Source organism: Rhinoraja longicauda, chromosome 2 (genome assembly GCF_053455715.1).
Source record: "Rhinoraja longicauda isolate Sanriku21f chromosome 2, sRhiLon1.1, whole genome shotgun sequence".
Classification (NCBI taxonomy): domain Eukaryota; kingdom Metazoa; phylum Chordata; class Chondrichthyes; order Rajiformes; family Arhynchobatidae; genus Rhinoraja; species Rhinoraja longicauda.
Genome location: NC_135954.1, coordinates 49,547,254 through 49,564,850, shown reverse-complemented (window position 1 = coordinate 49,564,850; position 17,597 = coordinate 49,547,254). Strand labels below are relative to the sequence as shown.

Here is a 17,597-nt window from a genome sequence, read left to right as displayed (position 1 = left end):
CATATTACTAACGACATTCATTTCTTCCATGTGGTTGCTATTTCTCACCGAGTTCCAACAACCCCTAAGAAATATCACATACTCATGCCACACCTTCACATCTTCCGCCTTGATAACTGACCAAGCAAAGGCCTTCTTCATGTATGCATTGGCAATCTTCTGTTTGTTACCAAAATGCTCTTTAAGTAACTCTCTTGCTGTTCGATAGCCCTCATCCGCAGGCAAATGTCGACAACTTTTAACAAGCTGGTTCAAATATCCGCTTATGTATTGCTCCAGAAATCGTAAGCAATCTCTGTGACTAGTAGTTTTCATTTCCACTCCTTCTTCAAAAGCTATTGTGAAAGTTTCATATTGCAAAGGATCACCATCATATTTAGGAATTTCTATTGGGGGTAAGGTGGAAGAGAGATTTTGTTGAGCTAGGAGCTCACTGATTCTCGTTTGATTCCTCACCAGTTCATAGAATTCACTTTGAGATCCCTGGCTTGGTGCAGATTAATCTGGGTAAATGTTGTCACGAGTCCCATGACCAGTTGTTTGTCCCTGCCTGGGCGCAGGTGGCTGATGAACAGGCCTCTGAGAAGAGTACTGGGTTGGCTTATTTTGAGGCTGAACAGACATCCCAAAAGTTGGTTGCTTCGGTCATGCATCCAGTTGCTTTGGTCTAGCACCTGGTTGCTTTGGTGAAGTTTTGTCACCCATCCACTTACTCAGTGCCAGTTCTGCGTCATGAAACCAGACTGGCTCTGGCTGTGGGTTGACTTTAGCTGCTGTATCCAGCTTAGTAGCTCCTTCTTGGACTAAGGAACTCTTCTTCTGAGATTCCCTCGAGCCACATTTTGATCTTTGGCCTTCCAGTATGTCCCTCCTTGCTCCAGCAACCGTGGCTATTTCCAACCGTTCCTTCTCCTTCCTCAACTGCCTATTTCGTTCCTCAGCCTCCCTCTTCAGCTGTATTTTTATTTCCTCAATCTCCCTCTTCATCTGTTCTTCTCATTCCTCAGCCTCCCTCTTCAGCTGTTCTTCTTGTCCCTCAATCTCATATTTTTTCTCCAAGATGGCAGCTTCTAGCGAGAGAGCAGCCATCTCAGCTTCGGTTTCCATTTGAGCAGAGACCCATGTACTTGAACTGTCTACAGAAGATTTATGTCTTGATCTTCATGTTGAAACGTTCGAGACACTATCCTGAGGTGTAATTTCTTCTCCCACTTCAACACCTTGTTCCATCGCACCTTCTACTGTAGAGTGCAGTTTTTTGTTTTTTGTTTTTTGTTTTTGAATTTTGTTTTTCTCCAACCTCATGGCAGAGGTTGAGTAGTTGATCCAGAACAGATTGTACTATATTTGCATGCTCATCTGATTCTATTAGTTTCTTCTGGATTTCAATTAACTTGATAACCTGATTCCGCAACTTGTCTCTATCCTTCTGGCATCTTTCCAGGTAGGCTGCTGCTCCCTTCTGGCTGAGCTTGACACTTCTCTTCTCATATCTTCTTGATTCTTGCCCCGCATCTCCCTCCTGTGGCGGTCCTTCTTCATACTTACCTGATGGAAGATCCATGATGAATTGGTGCTTATCGCTATGTTCCATAAATACCAGAAGAATTCAAAGCAGAATGGGTATTTCTTCAAAACACATCATTAACTTCAAAGTTATGAAGGTCTTCTTGTCAGTATCTATGGTAAGCAATCGCTAGCTGAGTACACCTTACCTTGTAGAAGTTTACAACATCGTTATTTTCAAGGTCCTACTGTCCGGGTTTGGTTTGCTTATCTTCTTCAGTTTGGAAGGGCTTGCAAGAAATCACCAGCTACAAGAGGAAACCCTCCCGCTCCTTGGACAATCATCAGCTGACCAACGACCTGAACGAGTTCTACTGCAGGTTCGAGAAACAGAATCATAATCATAATCGTAATCCTGGGAACTTCGATTGCCACAGGAGGGAGATGCGGGGCAAGAATCACGAAGATATGAGAAGAGAAGCGTCAAGCTCAGCCAGAGGTGAGCAGCAGCCTACCTGGAAAGATGCCACAAGGATAGAGACAAGTTGTGGAATCAGTTTATCAACTTAATTCAAATCCAGAAGAAACTAATAGAATCAGATGAGAATATCTCAAACAATACAGTCAAGACCGTGTGGTCGTTACCGTGTGGTCGTTAGTTACTGTTATTATCGTGTTATTACCGTGTGGAATCAGTTACTGTTATTATATTATGGCCATGTTTAATATTTCTAGTTTTTGTCTTTTTTGCATGCTTGTGGATGTGATTTGATACGTAATGGGGTGTGTTTACATCTGAGGAGGCTAACTTAGCCACAGAGATTGGCTGTGGGTTCAATCCCACGGATGTGTGTGTTACAGTATGGGTGGCGTGTGGCATGGTAAAAAACTCTTTTCTCTCCATCCTCTGAGATTAAACTGACCCCCAATCTCTGTGGCTAAGTTAGCCTCCTCAGATGTAAACACACCCCATTACGTATCAAATCACATCCACAAGCATGCAAAAAAGACAAAAACTAGAAATATTAAACATGGCCATAATATAATAACAGTAACTAATTCAAGCGTAAATGGCTCCTACAGATGTACAAAACAGGGTTAGGTGTTAAGAAGTGGTCAATTTATTTCAGCTATGGAACCCATCAAGGTAATTTGTGTTACTTTGCTACAAGGGAGGAGAAAATCAAAGGAAGACTCTCTTCAATGCAGTTTTAGGAATTTCTGGAATACATTGATGGGTGTCTGCCTTCCAGCTATCTGCTTACCAGCAAGGCCCAGAAAAGGCAACATCCAAATAATTTAGAGAAACATCTTCAAAAATATTACTTGTTAAAAAAATCAATAACATTTATACATTAAAGAATGATTTCATTTGAATGAACAGATTATGAACAGGAGTAGCCTGTGTCATGAATCTGTAACCATGCCTGATCTGATTGTTACTTAATTTCGACATTCTTGCATTAACATAGAAACATAGAAAATAGGTGCAGGAGGATGCCATTCGGCCCTTCGAGCCAGCACCACCATTCATTGTGATCATTACTGATCGTCCACAATCAGTAACCCGTGCCTGCCTTCTCCCCATATCCCTTAATTCCACTAGCCCCTGGAGCTCTATCTAACTCTCTCTTAAATCCATCCAGTGATTTGGCCTCCACTGCCCTCTGTGGCAGAGAATTCCACAAATTCACAACTCTCTGGGTGAAAAAGTTCTTTCTCACCTCAGATTTAAATTACACCGGAAACTTTAACCTCTTTGCTTGTAATGAATCTAACTACCCCTCCCTTAAAATGCTCAAAGCCTCTTCCACTGTCCTTTGAGGAAGAGTTTCAGAGACTCATGAATCATAATCGACTGGAAGAAAAGAAAATCATTTCATTTCCCTTAAATGGGTGACCTTTTTAAACTGCAACCCCCAGTTCTACATTTTCCACCTAAGGGACCATCCACAAAACCCCCACTCACCCTGTCAAGCCACTTTAGGACCTTATCTGTTTCAGCAGTGTGGTATCCACACACAATTATTCATTTCTCCCTTCATTACACCATGCAAAGTTTTTTTCCTTTCAGTAATATGCTTGGAAGTAGAAGAAATTGTTAGTAGCCATCCCTGGCCTGCTCTTCCCCTTGTGACTAATGGCTGGGTTAAATTGGCACTGCTGGAGTAGATTGCCTTCTTTTGTTAAATTTAATATCTTGATAATGTATAAGACTCATGATACTGCAAGATGGCATTTTGGTTAGGCCGTATTTGGATCATTGCATGCATTTCTGTTCATCCCAATGCAGGGATATGGAGGCTTTGGAATGGGTATGCAGAGGATTGCCAGAAGGATGCCTGTGTTAGAGAGTATTAGCTACAAGGAGAGGTTGGACAGACTTGGATTGTTTTTCTCTGGAATACCGTAAGTTGAGGATAAACCTGATAGAAATTTAAAAAAATGATGGAAGGCATAGATAGGGTAGATGGTCAGAATCTCTTTCCTAGGAAATATCAAATACCATAAAATCTTTAAGTTGAAAGGGGCAAAGTTTAAATGTGATGTGCGGCCAAATTCTTTTTGCACAAAGGGTGGTGAGTGGCTGGAATGCACTACGAGGTGTGGTGGTGAGGGCAGATAAGTGACGTTTGGATAGGCACAGAGGTATGCAGGGAATGGGAGGCAATGGATGATGTTAGAGCAGATAAGAGTTGGCCTCGGCATCATGTTCAGCACAGACACTGTGAGCTGAAAGGCCTGTGCTATACTGTTCTATGATTTAACGTAGGTAACTTTAATTATCCTGCACATAGTTTTAATCTCATTATTTTTCAGTCACTTATGGGAAAATAAAAGATTAGAAGAATATACACAAGATAATTGTTTTAATCGTTCTAAGATGATTGTGTCAGCAACAGAAGGTGATAAACATTTATGCACTAGATCTTATATTAGAAAGGCAAACTGCCAACTTGCCAACTTGATTTTAAATTCCTTTTCCCATTCCAGCTTTGGTCACACTTGAATATCACATCTACTCATTGCTTAAAAATACTGTTGGGAAGGCAGGACTAATTCTCTCCTATTCTTCCTTACCATTGGAGAGACCCCATTCGTTTTCTACGATTTCTCCCCCCTGTTGAACAATTCTTTGCCAATACCTTCCGTTGACTTCTGGTCTTTAAGTATTTTCCGACAATTGGTGGCCCACTGTATCTGGTGATTTTTTAAAACTGTTTTGTTGAGCTCTCATTTGTTGGGAACCCACCCTGCATATTCTAGTAGTCCTCCAATGGCCATCATTTGCACAGAGATTTACTGCATTCCCCCCCCCCAACCCCACTACCCCCCCTCCCCCCCCCCCCCCCCCACACACACACACACACTTGTGCCATGACCCTTTCCAATCGACAACACTCAGCTACAAAATTAACAGCTCATCTGAATAAGAAGAGAAGAATATATTCCACATCTCATGCACAAAATTATGCTGCCTTCAGTATAGTAGCACTGTCTGGTTGCTGTACAACATTAATGCAATAGATTGTCAAGTTTTTATTTTAAGTTCCAGTGCAGTGGAACTTAAATCTGACGTGTGAGATATTCTGTGAGTGAGATTTGTCATTTTTTATATGCTATCATTACTTCTATTGACATCTCTGAACATTTCCAGAATTAGAAGGATTTTATACCTGGTGAACAAAATCTTGGTGCTTTAATTTTACTTGTCGAAAGTTGACCAACTGTTTTCTTTCAAGTACTGTATATCATCAAATTGTAGAGGGAAGAACATGTGTCATATTTCATGGGAGATTGAATTCTCAAGACTAATCTGCTTTGACAACTTTGGTGGATTTGTTTTATACATGCCAGGGAGCAAAATTAAGATAAGGATGTCAGCACTGGGAAATCATTTTCCACTTATGGAGATCCCGTTAAACATCGAGTATACCCTGCTATTGAAAGTGAAGTGACAAGCACCTGTATAAATCTCCCCTTACTCAGACCAAAGAGAGTGACCGAAACCTGACCTCAGAAGAATACTATCATTCTTAGCTGACAGTTTATTTTTATTTTACTTGAGATTCCTTCGTGTGATTGAAGAAATGGATCTTCCATTGCATTTTGATTAGCATTTCACAGTTGGCCTGAGACTGACTCCCCCCTTCCCATTCAGAAGACTTTGATTTTGTAAATTTGGACTCGATTTTGAAAAAGCAAGAGGATAGTGAACCAATCCTATACACAATTTGTTCAACTCACGAAAAATACCAAAAATTGACAAGTGCCTCTGTAAATCTTACTTTACTCAGACCAATAAGTATTACTCAAGCTTGACTTCAGACGAATGGCATAATTTTACTGACAGGTTGTTTTTTTGTCACATGAGTTTTCTGGGTGAGATTGGTTTCAAGTTTTTTATTGTTTCTGGTGCTGTTATTGGGATATTCTGGAATTTGTAAAACACATTGCCAAGTTATGAAGCAATTCAATAAATATAGGCATTTTATAGCTTAGTGGAAGAAATGTATCTTCTGATTGGTGATACTCATCATCAGTTTCAAAGGAGATGTATTTCAGAAACAGAATTCATAGACATATGCTGATATTTTGGGGGTTTTAATGCTATCAAACCTTGTAAATTATATAGGAATTGCTGGAACTGCAAATAGCTTTGAAAATCTATATTTGGAGATTTAGCTCTTGATTGAACTATGTCAATTGTAAAAATGTAAAATGTCCATTCATGCAAATTTACCTGGTCTGTCCTACATGTAAAACTGATGGATTCTTCACATTTTCTGAAGTGGTCTACCCAGGTATGTAATTTGTAAACAAAAACAGATTAATATAACTGATTTGTAAGTAGGGATGGACATAATGTGGCACTGGCAATTGAAACATATGCCTAGATCATTGTAAAATTCAGTGCTGTTAATTTTTCTGAAAGTGTGATTCCCAAATCCAAGATAGACACAAAAAGCTGGAGTAACTCAGCGGGATAGGCAGCATCTCTGGAGAGAAGGAATGGGTGACGTTTCGGGTCGAGACCCTTCTTCAGACAACTGTATGTTCCTTAACTTTAATCACTGTCCTTTACAATGATTTGTTTGGGGAAATGTAGAACAGTACTTCCTTATTATTTATTATTATTATTATTAATGTTACCAATTAAACATTACTTGCGGTGATTAAGTTATTTCAGTAATAATCCATTTTGTTTGTTGTATATTGTTCACATTTCTCCAATATATTCTCCCTCCAATTACAAGCTTGGTTTAGTGATACAGCGTGGTAACAGGCACTTCAGCCCACCGAGTCCTCACCGATCATTGATCATCCATACACTTGTTCTGTGGTATCCTACTTTTGCATCATGTACATTAGGGGCAATTTACAGAAGTCAATTAAACTGTAAACCTATGTGTCTTTGGAATGTGTCAGCATTTTTTTAAGAATTGAGCTCACATGCTTTAATACTTAAGGAATGACGAGGCTGCAATCTTTAGAATAGATTTTGACGTTGGCCTTGAATTGTTAACCAACCTGTCTCACACTGGTGTAGCAATTAGATTTGCTGCTGGCCAACCCCAATGCCCCAGACACTGGCTGTCTGAACTTTGTACTTGACTATGTGGGTCTCCTCTGGAAGCTCCAGTTCAACACATCCCAGTGTTGCAGTTGGTAAGCTAGCCTAAGTGTCGGCCGATGGCTGAGCTGGGAAGATGCGCCAAGAAATGGCAAATGGAACTTAAATCTGACGTGTGAGATATTGCACTTTGGAATGCCAGACCAGGGCAGGACTTAGACAGTAAATAGTAGAGCCGTGGAAAGTGTTGCAGAGTTGATAGATCAGGGAGAAAAGGTGCATCGTCCCCCAAAGGTGGCAAGGTAGATGGATAGTGCTGAGAAGAAGGCATTTGGCATGATTGCCTTCATTGGAAACAATAGTGAGTACAAAAGTTGGGAATATCACCTTGCAGTTGTACAAGTCATTGGTGAGGCCACACTTGGAGTACTCTGCACAGTTCTGGTCTCCCAGCTCTAGGAAGGATGACATTAAGTTGGAAAGGATGCAAAAGAGATTCACCAGGATATTACCTGGGCTTGTGGGCTTGAGTTTAGGGAGAGGCAGGATAGGCCAGGACATTTTGCTTTGGAGTATAGAAGGCTGAGGGGTGACATTACTGGGGTGTACAAGATCATGAGGAGCAGGGATAAAGTGAAAGCCCACAGTCTTTATCCCAGGGTAGGGGCTTTTAAAACCAGAGGGCATCGGCTTAAGGTGAGAGGGGAGAGATTTTAGATGGATCTCGGGCAATCTTTTCACTCATCGGTATCTGGAATGAGCGGCAAAGGGAAACTATAGAATCGGATTAAATTACGATTTTTAAAAGACAATTGGACAGAAATGTGGGTAGGCAGAGTTTAGAGGGCTATGGGGCAAATGCAGACAAATGAAACTAGGTGAATATGGCAAGTCAGCATGGATAAGGTGGCCTGTTTCCATGCTGTATGGCTCTATGACTTTCTGACACTTCATCTGGACAGTGTGTTTCTATCAGATAATGTTACCATTGATACATTTTACAAGCTTTAAACGTTTTACAAGTTCATTTTACATGGGAACTTCTGAAAATGTTCACTTTGAAAACATTCAAAACACAGGAATGAAATAGAATTGCTATAGTCCCATTCCTGTCATAGTACAAACAATCTGAAAAAAGGATATTGTGCAACATTAAACCAGCCTTGTTCTTTCCACAGTTCTTTCTCTTTCACTGATACAACAGAGTCACAATGTGGCACACTAACACTCGATGATACAAAATACGCCCCAATGGATCTCGATTAATAAGACATTTTCTGTGTCCATAAACGTGACTCCAATGAAGTGAGCCTTGTCCTGTCACTGCTCAAATGGTGTTTCCATTTTAGGTTTCCCCCTGCGAGAAATGTCGCTGTGAACCCAATGGGGAAGTGCACTGTTCCGTAGCAGAGTGTGCTCAGGTTGAATGTGTGGATCCAGTATACGAACCAGATCAGTGCTGCCCTGTCTGCAAAGATGGTATGTGTTTTCTCAAAATAACTCTTTAACTTACCTTTTTTTTAAATGTTCATGACTAGTAAGTTAAATATAAATTACATTAACAAACTTTTAAGGAAATTATTTGTGAATTGGCTACATTTTATTCATATCTTGTCTCAAACCGGTATTAATTGTTATAATTTAGGCATTCTCAAAATCCAATCAATAGTTAACTTTTGGGGGAATTCCCTTTATACCAAAATCTAAAATGTAATGTTATGCACAAAATTAATGTCTGTTGTGGAGTAACCATGACACTTATATCATCTTATTTCAAGTTTCAGATAAGCTGCATAATAGGCACACGTGCTCTTTGAAATGCAAAAAAAAACATTAATGACTTGGATGAAGGGATTAAAAGTACCATTAGCAAATTTGCAGATGATACAAAGCTGGGTGGTAGTGTGAACTGTGAGGAAGATGCTATGAGGTTGCAGGGTGACTTGGACAGGTTGTGTGAGTGGGCGGATGCATGACAGATGCAGTTTAATGTGGATAAGTGTGAGGTTATCCACTTTGGTGGTAAGAATAGGAAGGCAGAGTATTATCTGAATGGTGTCAAGTTAGGAAAAGGGGACGTACAACGAGATCTAGGTGTTCTAGTGCATCAGTCACTGAAAGGAAGCATGCAGGTACAGCAGGCAGTGAAGAAAGCCAATGGAATTTTGGCCTTCATAGCAAGAGGAGTTGAGTATAGGAGCAAAGAGGCCCTTCTGCAGTTGTACAGGGCCCTAGTGAGACTGCACCTGGAGTACTGTGTGCAGTTTTGGTCTCCAAATTTGAGGAAGGATATTCTTGCTATTGCGGGTGTGCAGCATAGGTTTACTAGGTTAATTCCCGGAATGGCGGGACTGTCATATGTTGAAAGACTGCAGCGACTAGGCTTGTATACACTGGAATTTAGAAGGATGAGAGGGGATCTTATCGAAACGTATAAGATTATTAAGGGGTTGGACACGTTAGAGGCAGGAAACATGTTCCCAATGTTGGGGGAGTCCTGAACAAGGGGCCACAGTTTAAGAATAAGGGGTAACCCATTTGGAACGGAGATGGGGAAAAACTTTTTTAGTCAGAGAGTTGTGAATCTGTGGAATTCTCTGCCTCAGAAGGCAGTGGAGGCCAATTCTCTGAATGCACTCAAGAGAGAGCTAGATAGAGCTCTTAAGGATAGCGGAGTCAGGGGGTATGGGGAGAAGGCAGGAACGGGCTACTGATTGAGATTGATCAGCCATGATCACATTGAATGGCGGTGCTGGCTCGATGGGCCGAATGGCCTACTCCTGCACCTATTGTCTATTGTCTATTAGCCTGTCAGGCAATATAATTCAGGCCAAATGATCAGTTGAATTTATTGCAAATAGCAAAATATAAATGTAACGGAACAAGGCTGAAGTGCCAGAAAATTGATTTTTTGAAGGGAACAAATCCCTTTAGGTCATTAAAATCACGTTTCAGGATCTTAAATCTGAATCGTTTATGTAGGTCAGGTCTTTTTCTCACTAACAAAGTATAAAAATGTAAATCAAATTCTTTTTCATTCATTCAAGCTTTGAATATTGCTGGTAAGGCCAATGTTTGTTGCTCATACGTAATTGTTCTTGAAAAGTTGTTGATAAACTATGTTTGTGATCCATCTTTTGAACAGCTGCCATCAATGTGGTGGAAATGCTCCAATACTGCTGATGAGTAGGGTATTCCAGGATTTTACTCTGTGAAAATGAAAGAATAGCAATGTATCTCCAAATCAGGATGGTTAGAGAAAGAATGCATCTTGTCCTCGTTATTCTGTGAGTTAGGGGAAGTCTCGGAGAGTTAATACATTGCATTCTAGAAGTCTAGAGGACATAGGTTTCAGGTGAAAGCGGAAAGACTTAGTAGGAATCTGAGGGGTAACTTTTTCACACAAAGGGTAGTAGGTGTATGGAACAAGCTGCCAGAGGAGGTAGTTGAGGCTGGGACTATCCCAACGTTTAAAAAACAGTTAGACAGGTACATGGATAGGACAGATTTGGAGGGATATGGACCAAACGCAGACAGGTGGGACTAGTGTAGCTGGAACATGTTGGCTGGTGTGGGTAAGTTGGACCAAAGGGCCTGTTTCCACACTGTATGACTCTATGACTAGCCATAACTGTAATAGACCAACTGACTGCATCACAAGGATGTTGCCTGGAATAGATTGCTTGAGTTATAAGGAATTCATTTTAAGTGAATTGGAGCTGACACCAAAATTGGTGGTGTAGTCGACTGTTGTAGAAGGTTTTCTTAGGTTACAGTAGGCTGTAGATCAACTGCGAAAATAGGCAAGGGAAGGGCAGTGGGATTTAAATTCAGACAAGTGCAAATAGATGCATTTTGAAAAGATAAACCAGGGCAGGATAAACATGATAAATGACATGGCCCTGTGGAGTGTTGTTGAACAGAAATACTTTGGGATGTGTTTAAACAAGAGAAGGTTTAGAAAAAAATCACAAGGATGTTGTCTGGATTAGAGTGCTTGAGTTACAGTATAATTAAATATTGGATGGCTAGGTCTGTTTTCCCTGCAACAAAGGAGGCTGAGAAGTGACATGACAGGGGTATATATATTTATGAGAGGCATAGACAGGACAGATAGCCAGTGTCAGTTTCCTACAGTAGAGATGTCAAAAATTGGAGGACATAGGTTTAAGGTGAGTAGGAAAGGTTTTAAGGGTGTCTGAGGGATACTTTTATCACACAAAAATGTAGTTGGTATATAGAAATGAGCAGCCCGAGGAGGTGGTGGAGGCAGGAATTGTAACAACATTTCAGAGACATAGAAGGATATGGAATTAATGTAGGCGAGTGGGATTAGTATAGATAGGCATGATGATCGGCTTGGACATGGTAAGCTGAATGGCCCGTTTCTATGCTGCAGAACTGTACAACGCTGTTGTTTTATAGGTTGCTATCTAGGAATGTTAATTATAATCACAATTGTCTATTCCTAAATCCGGACCATAATACATTAGTTGGAGAGCATATGAAAATTTGGAACAGTCATGTTAATGCATGAATTTTTTTTATTTTTATGTATCTATTAAGCATTTGACTTTACTCAAAGGAACCACATTTCCAACTGTATTGTTTTGATGCGATATGGATCAGATTTTTGAACTGGACTGGTTTGTATTCCTCAGCAATAATAACAGCATGCATGGAACAAAGATAAATCAAAATCTAAAACAAAATTTTCTGCAGTTTGTATTAAAGACTTCATGGTAGATCAATAATTAATTTAGAGGACGTCAAATTCCGTTTATGTATCTACCACCTGATTCATGGGGTTGTAATCTGATTCAAGGCTGGGACTCGGGTCGACTGGTTTTGGTCCAGTTTTGGTGCACTCACACTGATCTTTGGCAGCACTCTGAAGAACCACTGCAGGTTTTCAGCCTCATGACCAAATTTACTTAATACTTGTGTATTTGAATGCTATTAATAAGATGTATCTTTTTCTTTTGTTGAAGTGACGTTCAATATTATGATTATACGTTGCAAGCTGACAAGAGAATTGCCTGTTTTGTCTTTCAGGAATGCATTAAATGGGTAATTATTGTATTTTGCATTTCCATCGCTGAGCTTGATGCAGGCTTTAACTTTCAGAAATGTCAAATCATTTATATCGTGAATTCTTTGGTTATAATTTTCAGAAAATTTTGTAACCCACAAACTTTCAAAATTTAAATATCGGGACTTTCATAACTTGCTGTTTTTTTAGATCTTGGCTGCTGATTAACTTTTACAGAAAAGCCCCATTACTGAAAGTAACTGTTGGTGCACTGTTTGGCAATGGCCACTGGAGAAGTTAATGATTTAATGGGCTCACATGATCGAGATGTAAAGGTGGTAACCTATAATTGTTTAATTGACAAGCATAAACCCTACTACCCTACAAGTGTCCAAATAGTAAGTCTTTAATCGGTCACTCTCAATTGGAAGCAGCTGTATGAAGGGTGCTATTAAATATTTAATTGGCCTATTAAATCTATGAGTAATCGAAGAATATAATTATCAGCTGTTAATATCCCTTTACTTTCAGGATGATCTCACCACATAAATCATTATTGTACTATACATTGTTAGAATTAAAAGGATACTCTGACATTATTTCAAGTATGTGCTTTGAAAATAACACAGTTCGAATAGGAAGTATTCTGAATGTGAAGATGCCATGATGAAAATCCTGAATGTCTGGTATGATTTATACCTATATCCCTGGGTTACAGTTAAGTTCGCTACTGCTCATTTCAGATAAACATTCTCCAACAGGCCAAAAGCACTTGGCGAGAAATTGAATCTTGCCTGTGAAGACATGCTAATGTACTGGTGAAAAAAGGCAAGCTATAAAGTCCCACAGCACATGTGGCCAAAGGCAATCTGTGCTATTGGATATACCCTGAATGATTAAAAGACTTTTTTTCTCATGTAAGTTTAGGTTGGTGGGAAATGGACAGCACAGATTTTGTGCTCGAGTCTCCAGAGTGGCATTGAATCCACAGTCTTGTAGCTCAAAGACAAGATTATTTTATTGTGCAAATCCCATGTTTTAGATTCAGTGAATTAAGTGAATAATAATTCAAAGGTAGTTCCTTAAATATAAATGTATATAGTTATTAGGTTCAGAATAACACATTTATTAAAATTATTTTTGCATTAATCTCTTCAAAAGCTTGTCCAGAGCATTATTAAATAATGAATTTGGAAACATTGAAACAAAGAATAATACAGCACAGGAAAGTGCTCTTGGCCACCATGCCTGTTCTGACCAGATGTCAATTTAAATTAATCCCATGTGCCTGCATGTGGTCCACAAACCTCCATTCCATGCCTGCTCAAAAGTATATCTACAGTGCCCTCCATAATGTTTGGGACAAAGACCCATCATTTATTTATTTGCCTCTGTACCCCACAATTTGAGATTTGTAATAGAAAAAAATAACATGTAGTTAAAGTGCACATTGTCAGATTTTATTAAAAGGTATTTTTATACATTTTGGTTTCACCATGTAGAAATTTCAGCTGTGTTTATACATAGTCCCCCCATTTCAGGGCACCATAATGTTTGGGACACATGGCTTCACCGGGTTTTGTTGTTGCTCAAGTGGGTTTAAATGCTTCCTTAATGCAGGTATAAGAGAGCTCTCAGCACCTAGTCTTTTCTCCAGTCCTTCCATCACCTTTGGAAACTTGTATTGCTGTTTATCAACACGAGGACCAAAGTTGTGCCAATGAAAGTCAAAGAAGCCATTATGAGACTGAGAAACAAGAATAAAACTGTTAGAGACATCAACCAAACATTAGGCTTACCAAAAATCAACTGTTTGGAACATCATTAAGAAGAAAGAGAGCACTGGTGAGCTTACTAATTGCAAAGAGACTGGCAGGCCAAGGAAGACCTCCACAGCTGATGACAGAAGAATTCTCTCTATAATAAAGAAAAATCCCCAAATACCTGTCCGACAGATCAGAAACACTGTGCATGAGTCAGGTGTGCATTTGTCAATGACCACTGTCCGCAGAAGACTTCATGAACAGAAATACAGAGGCTGCACTGCAAGATGTAACCACTGGTTAGCCACAAAAATAGGATGGCCAGGTTACAGTTTGCCAAGAAGTACTTAAAAGAGCAACCACAGTTCTGGAAAAAGATCTTGTGGACGAATGAGACGAAGATTAACTTATATCAGAGTGATGGCAAGAGCAAAGTATGGAGGAGAGAAAGAACTGCCCAAGATCCAAAGCACGTGAAACACGGTGGTGGGGGTGTTATGGCCTGGGCATGTATGGCTGCTGAAGGTACTGGCTCACTTATCTTCATTGATGATACAACTGCTGATGGTAGCAGCATAATGAATTCTGAAGTGTATAGACACATCCTATCTGCTCAAGTTCAAACAAATGCCTCAAAACTCATTGGCCGGCGGTTCATTCTACAGCAAGACAATGATCCCAAAACATACTGCTAAAGCAACAAAGGAGTTTTTCAAAGCTAAAAAATGGTCAATCCTTGAGTGGCCAAGTAATCACCTAATCTGAACCCAATTGAGCGTGCCTTTTATATGCTGAATAGAAAACTGAAGGGGACTAGCCCCCAAAACAAGCATAAGCTAAAGATGGCTGCAATACAGGCCTGACAGAGCATCACCAGAGAAGACACCCAGCAACTGGTGATGCTCTTCACTGCAGACTTAAATGCAGACTTCAAGCAGTCATTGCATGCAAAGGATATGCAACAAAATACCAAACATGACTACTTTCATTTACATGACATTGCTGTTTCCCAAACATTATGGTGGCCTGAAATGGGGGGGGGGGGACTATGTATAAACACAGCTGTAATTTCTACAAGGCGAAACCAAAATGTATAAAAATACCCTTTAATAAAATTTGACAATGTGCACTTTAACCACATGTGATTTTTTTCTATTACAATTCTCAAATTGTGGAGTACAGAGGCAAATAAATAAATGATGGGTCTTTGTCCCAAACATTATGGAGGGCACTGTAAATGCCGGTTAAATATTGCTTTCATGTCTACTTTTACAACCTGCCCTGGCAGCAAGTTCCATGTTCCCACCATTCTGTGTATAAAAAACTTGTCACACACCTCTCTGCCTGAAGAAGGGTCTCGACCCGAAACATCACCCATTCCTTCTCTCCAGAGATGCTGCCTGTCCTGCTGAGTTACTCTAGCTTTTTGTGCCTATCTTCTCTTTTTAACTGACCCCCCCCTCACCTTAAATGCCAAATATCAGCTCAAATATGTTAAAATATGTTAATTTGTGGCTGTAAATGACATATTCACTAATTTGAATGCAATTCAATGCCCAATTTTTCCAATTTTACAAAATTCAATTGCATTTCCTATTTGCCTTGACAGCTATCTGCCAGTTTAAACTACCAACCTCATACAAATATTCAGGCAGTGCTTTAGTTTGCAAACTTCAAAAAAGCCTTCTGTGTGGGGGAAGTCTCCTGAGCTTCAGAGGTTGTTTGTAAAAGATTGACATCTTAAAAATCTTCCTGCCCTGTCCCATTCAATCAAGTGATTGCTGACTTGTTATTTTTCAGAACTGTACTTTTCTTATTGTGACCGTTGCCATTTCCTTTGGCTTGGCCATGACTAATTGCCTGTCTCTTGGGTCAGAGTTATTATTTATAGCAGGATTTCTGTTAACAAGAGGGCATCTATCAATGTCCCTGAGTAAGTGGAAGCTGGAGTAGGTTTGCTGCTGCAACATTTAAATGGCAAGAGGCATAGAAGGATCTGAAGAGCCCAGGACAGAACATTGATCGAACTGTCATTAAAGGCAAGATCTTCCATAGGCAGGTGTTTAAATGGCCTTTTATATTTGCCACCTTTTTGAATCATTTTTGTTATGATAGTGGAACTCCCAGTATGGTAGACTAACCAAGAGGGAGAGGAAAATTACATGCAGCTTTGTGGCCTGGTGCTCAGCTGAGGGCAATGAGTTGCAGTATCTTGAATGTGGTCATGACTGGAAAACCTCCCCAAGCACAATCAATGTCCCCTCTCCCATCGGGCAGAAGATACAAAAGCATGAAAGCATGTACCACCAGCTTCAAGAATAACTTCTCCTTCACTGTTATCTGACTTTTGTACAGGCCTCTCATGAGCTAAGGATTAATTCCTGATTTTCCAATCTACTGCATTGAGCCCCTACACTTTTTCTTTTATCTGCAGCCACAACACTGTATTCTGTACTCTGTTCATATTTTTCTTTCAGTATCTCTTGCACTCATGCATGGTATGATTTAACTGAATAGCACATACTAGAAGGAATCTCAGTATGCGTGGCAATAATAAACAAAAAACATTAACATCAAATAAATACCTAGTTATAGAGTCATACAGCATTGCAACAGGCCCTTCGGCCCAACTGGCCCATGCCGACCAAGAAGCCTCACCTACCCTCGTCCCACCTGACGACTTTTGGCCTATATCCCTCCAAACCTTTCCTATCCATATGCCTATCCAAATATATATTTTTAATGTTATAGACAATAGACAATAGATAATAGGTGCAGGAGTAGGCCATTCGGCCCTTCGAGCCAGCACCGCCATTCAATGTGATCATGGCTGATCATTCTCAATCAGTACCCCGTTCCTGCTTTCTCCCTATACCCCCTGACTCAGCTATCCTTAAGAGCTCTATCTAGCTCTCTCTTGAATGTATTCAGAGAATTGGCCTCCACTGCCCTCTGAGGCAGAGAATTCCACAGATTCACAACTCTCTGACTAAAAAAGTTTTTCCTCATCTCTGTTCTAAATGGCCTACCCCTTATTCTCAAACTGTGGCCCCTGGTTCTGGACTCCCCCAACATTGGGAACATGTTTCCTGCCTCTAACATGTCCAACCCCTTAATAATCTTATACGTTTCGATAAGATCCCCTCTCATCCTTCTAAATTCCAGTGTATACAAACCTAGTCGCTCCAGTCTTTCAACATATAACAGTCCCGCCATTCCGGGAATTAACCTAGTAAACCTACGCTGCACGCCCTCAATGGCAAGAATATCCTTCCTCAAATTTGGAGACCAAAACTGCACACAGTACTCCAGGTGCGGTCTCACTAGGGCCCTGTACAACTGCAGAAGGACCTCTCTGCTCCTAAACTCAACTCCTCTTGTTATGAAGGCCAACATTCCATTGGCTTTCTTCACTGCCTGCTGTACCTGCATGCTTCCTTTCAGTGACTGATGCACTAAGACACCCAGATCACGTTGTACGTCCCCTTTTCCTAACTTGACACCATTCAAATAATAATCTGTCTTCCTATTCTTACCACCAAAGTGGATAACCTCACACTTATCTATATTAAACTGCATCTGCCATGCATCCGCCCACTCACACAACCTGTCCAAGTCACCCTGCAACCTCATAGCATCTTCCTCACAGTTCACAGTGCCACCTAGCTTTGTAGCATCGGCAAATTTGCTAATGGTACTTTTAATCCCTTCATCCAAGTCA

The 17,597-nt window shown here is 40.3% G+C and overlaps 1 protein-coding gene across 5 annotated transcripts in view; it reads left to right on the top strand.

Annotated features, from left to right (window-relative positions):
* Positions 1-17,597, top strand: part of vwc2 (von Willebrand factor C domain containing 2) — a 113,702-nt gene that overhangs the window by 46,768 nt on the left and 49,337 nt on the right. For all 5 annotated transcript variants that reach the window (XM_078428011.1, XM_078427994.1, XM_078428028.1 and 2 more), the window contains one exon: positions 8,431-8,560. In XM_078428011.1, the coding sequence (XP_078284137.1) occupies positions 8,431-8,560 (130 nt within the window). The remainder of the gene's footprint in view (positions 1-8,430; positions 8,561-17,597) is intronic.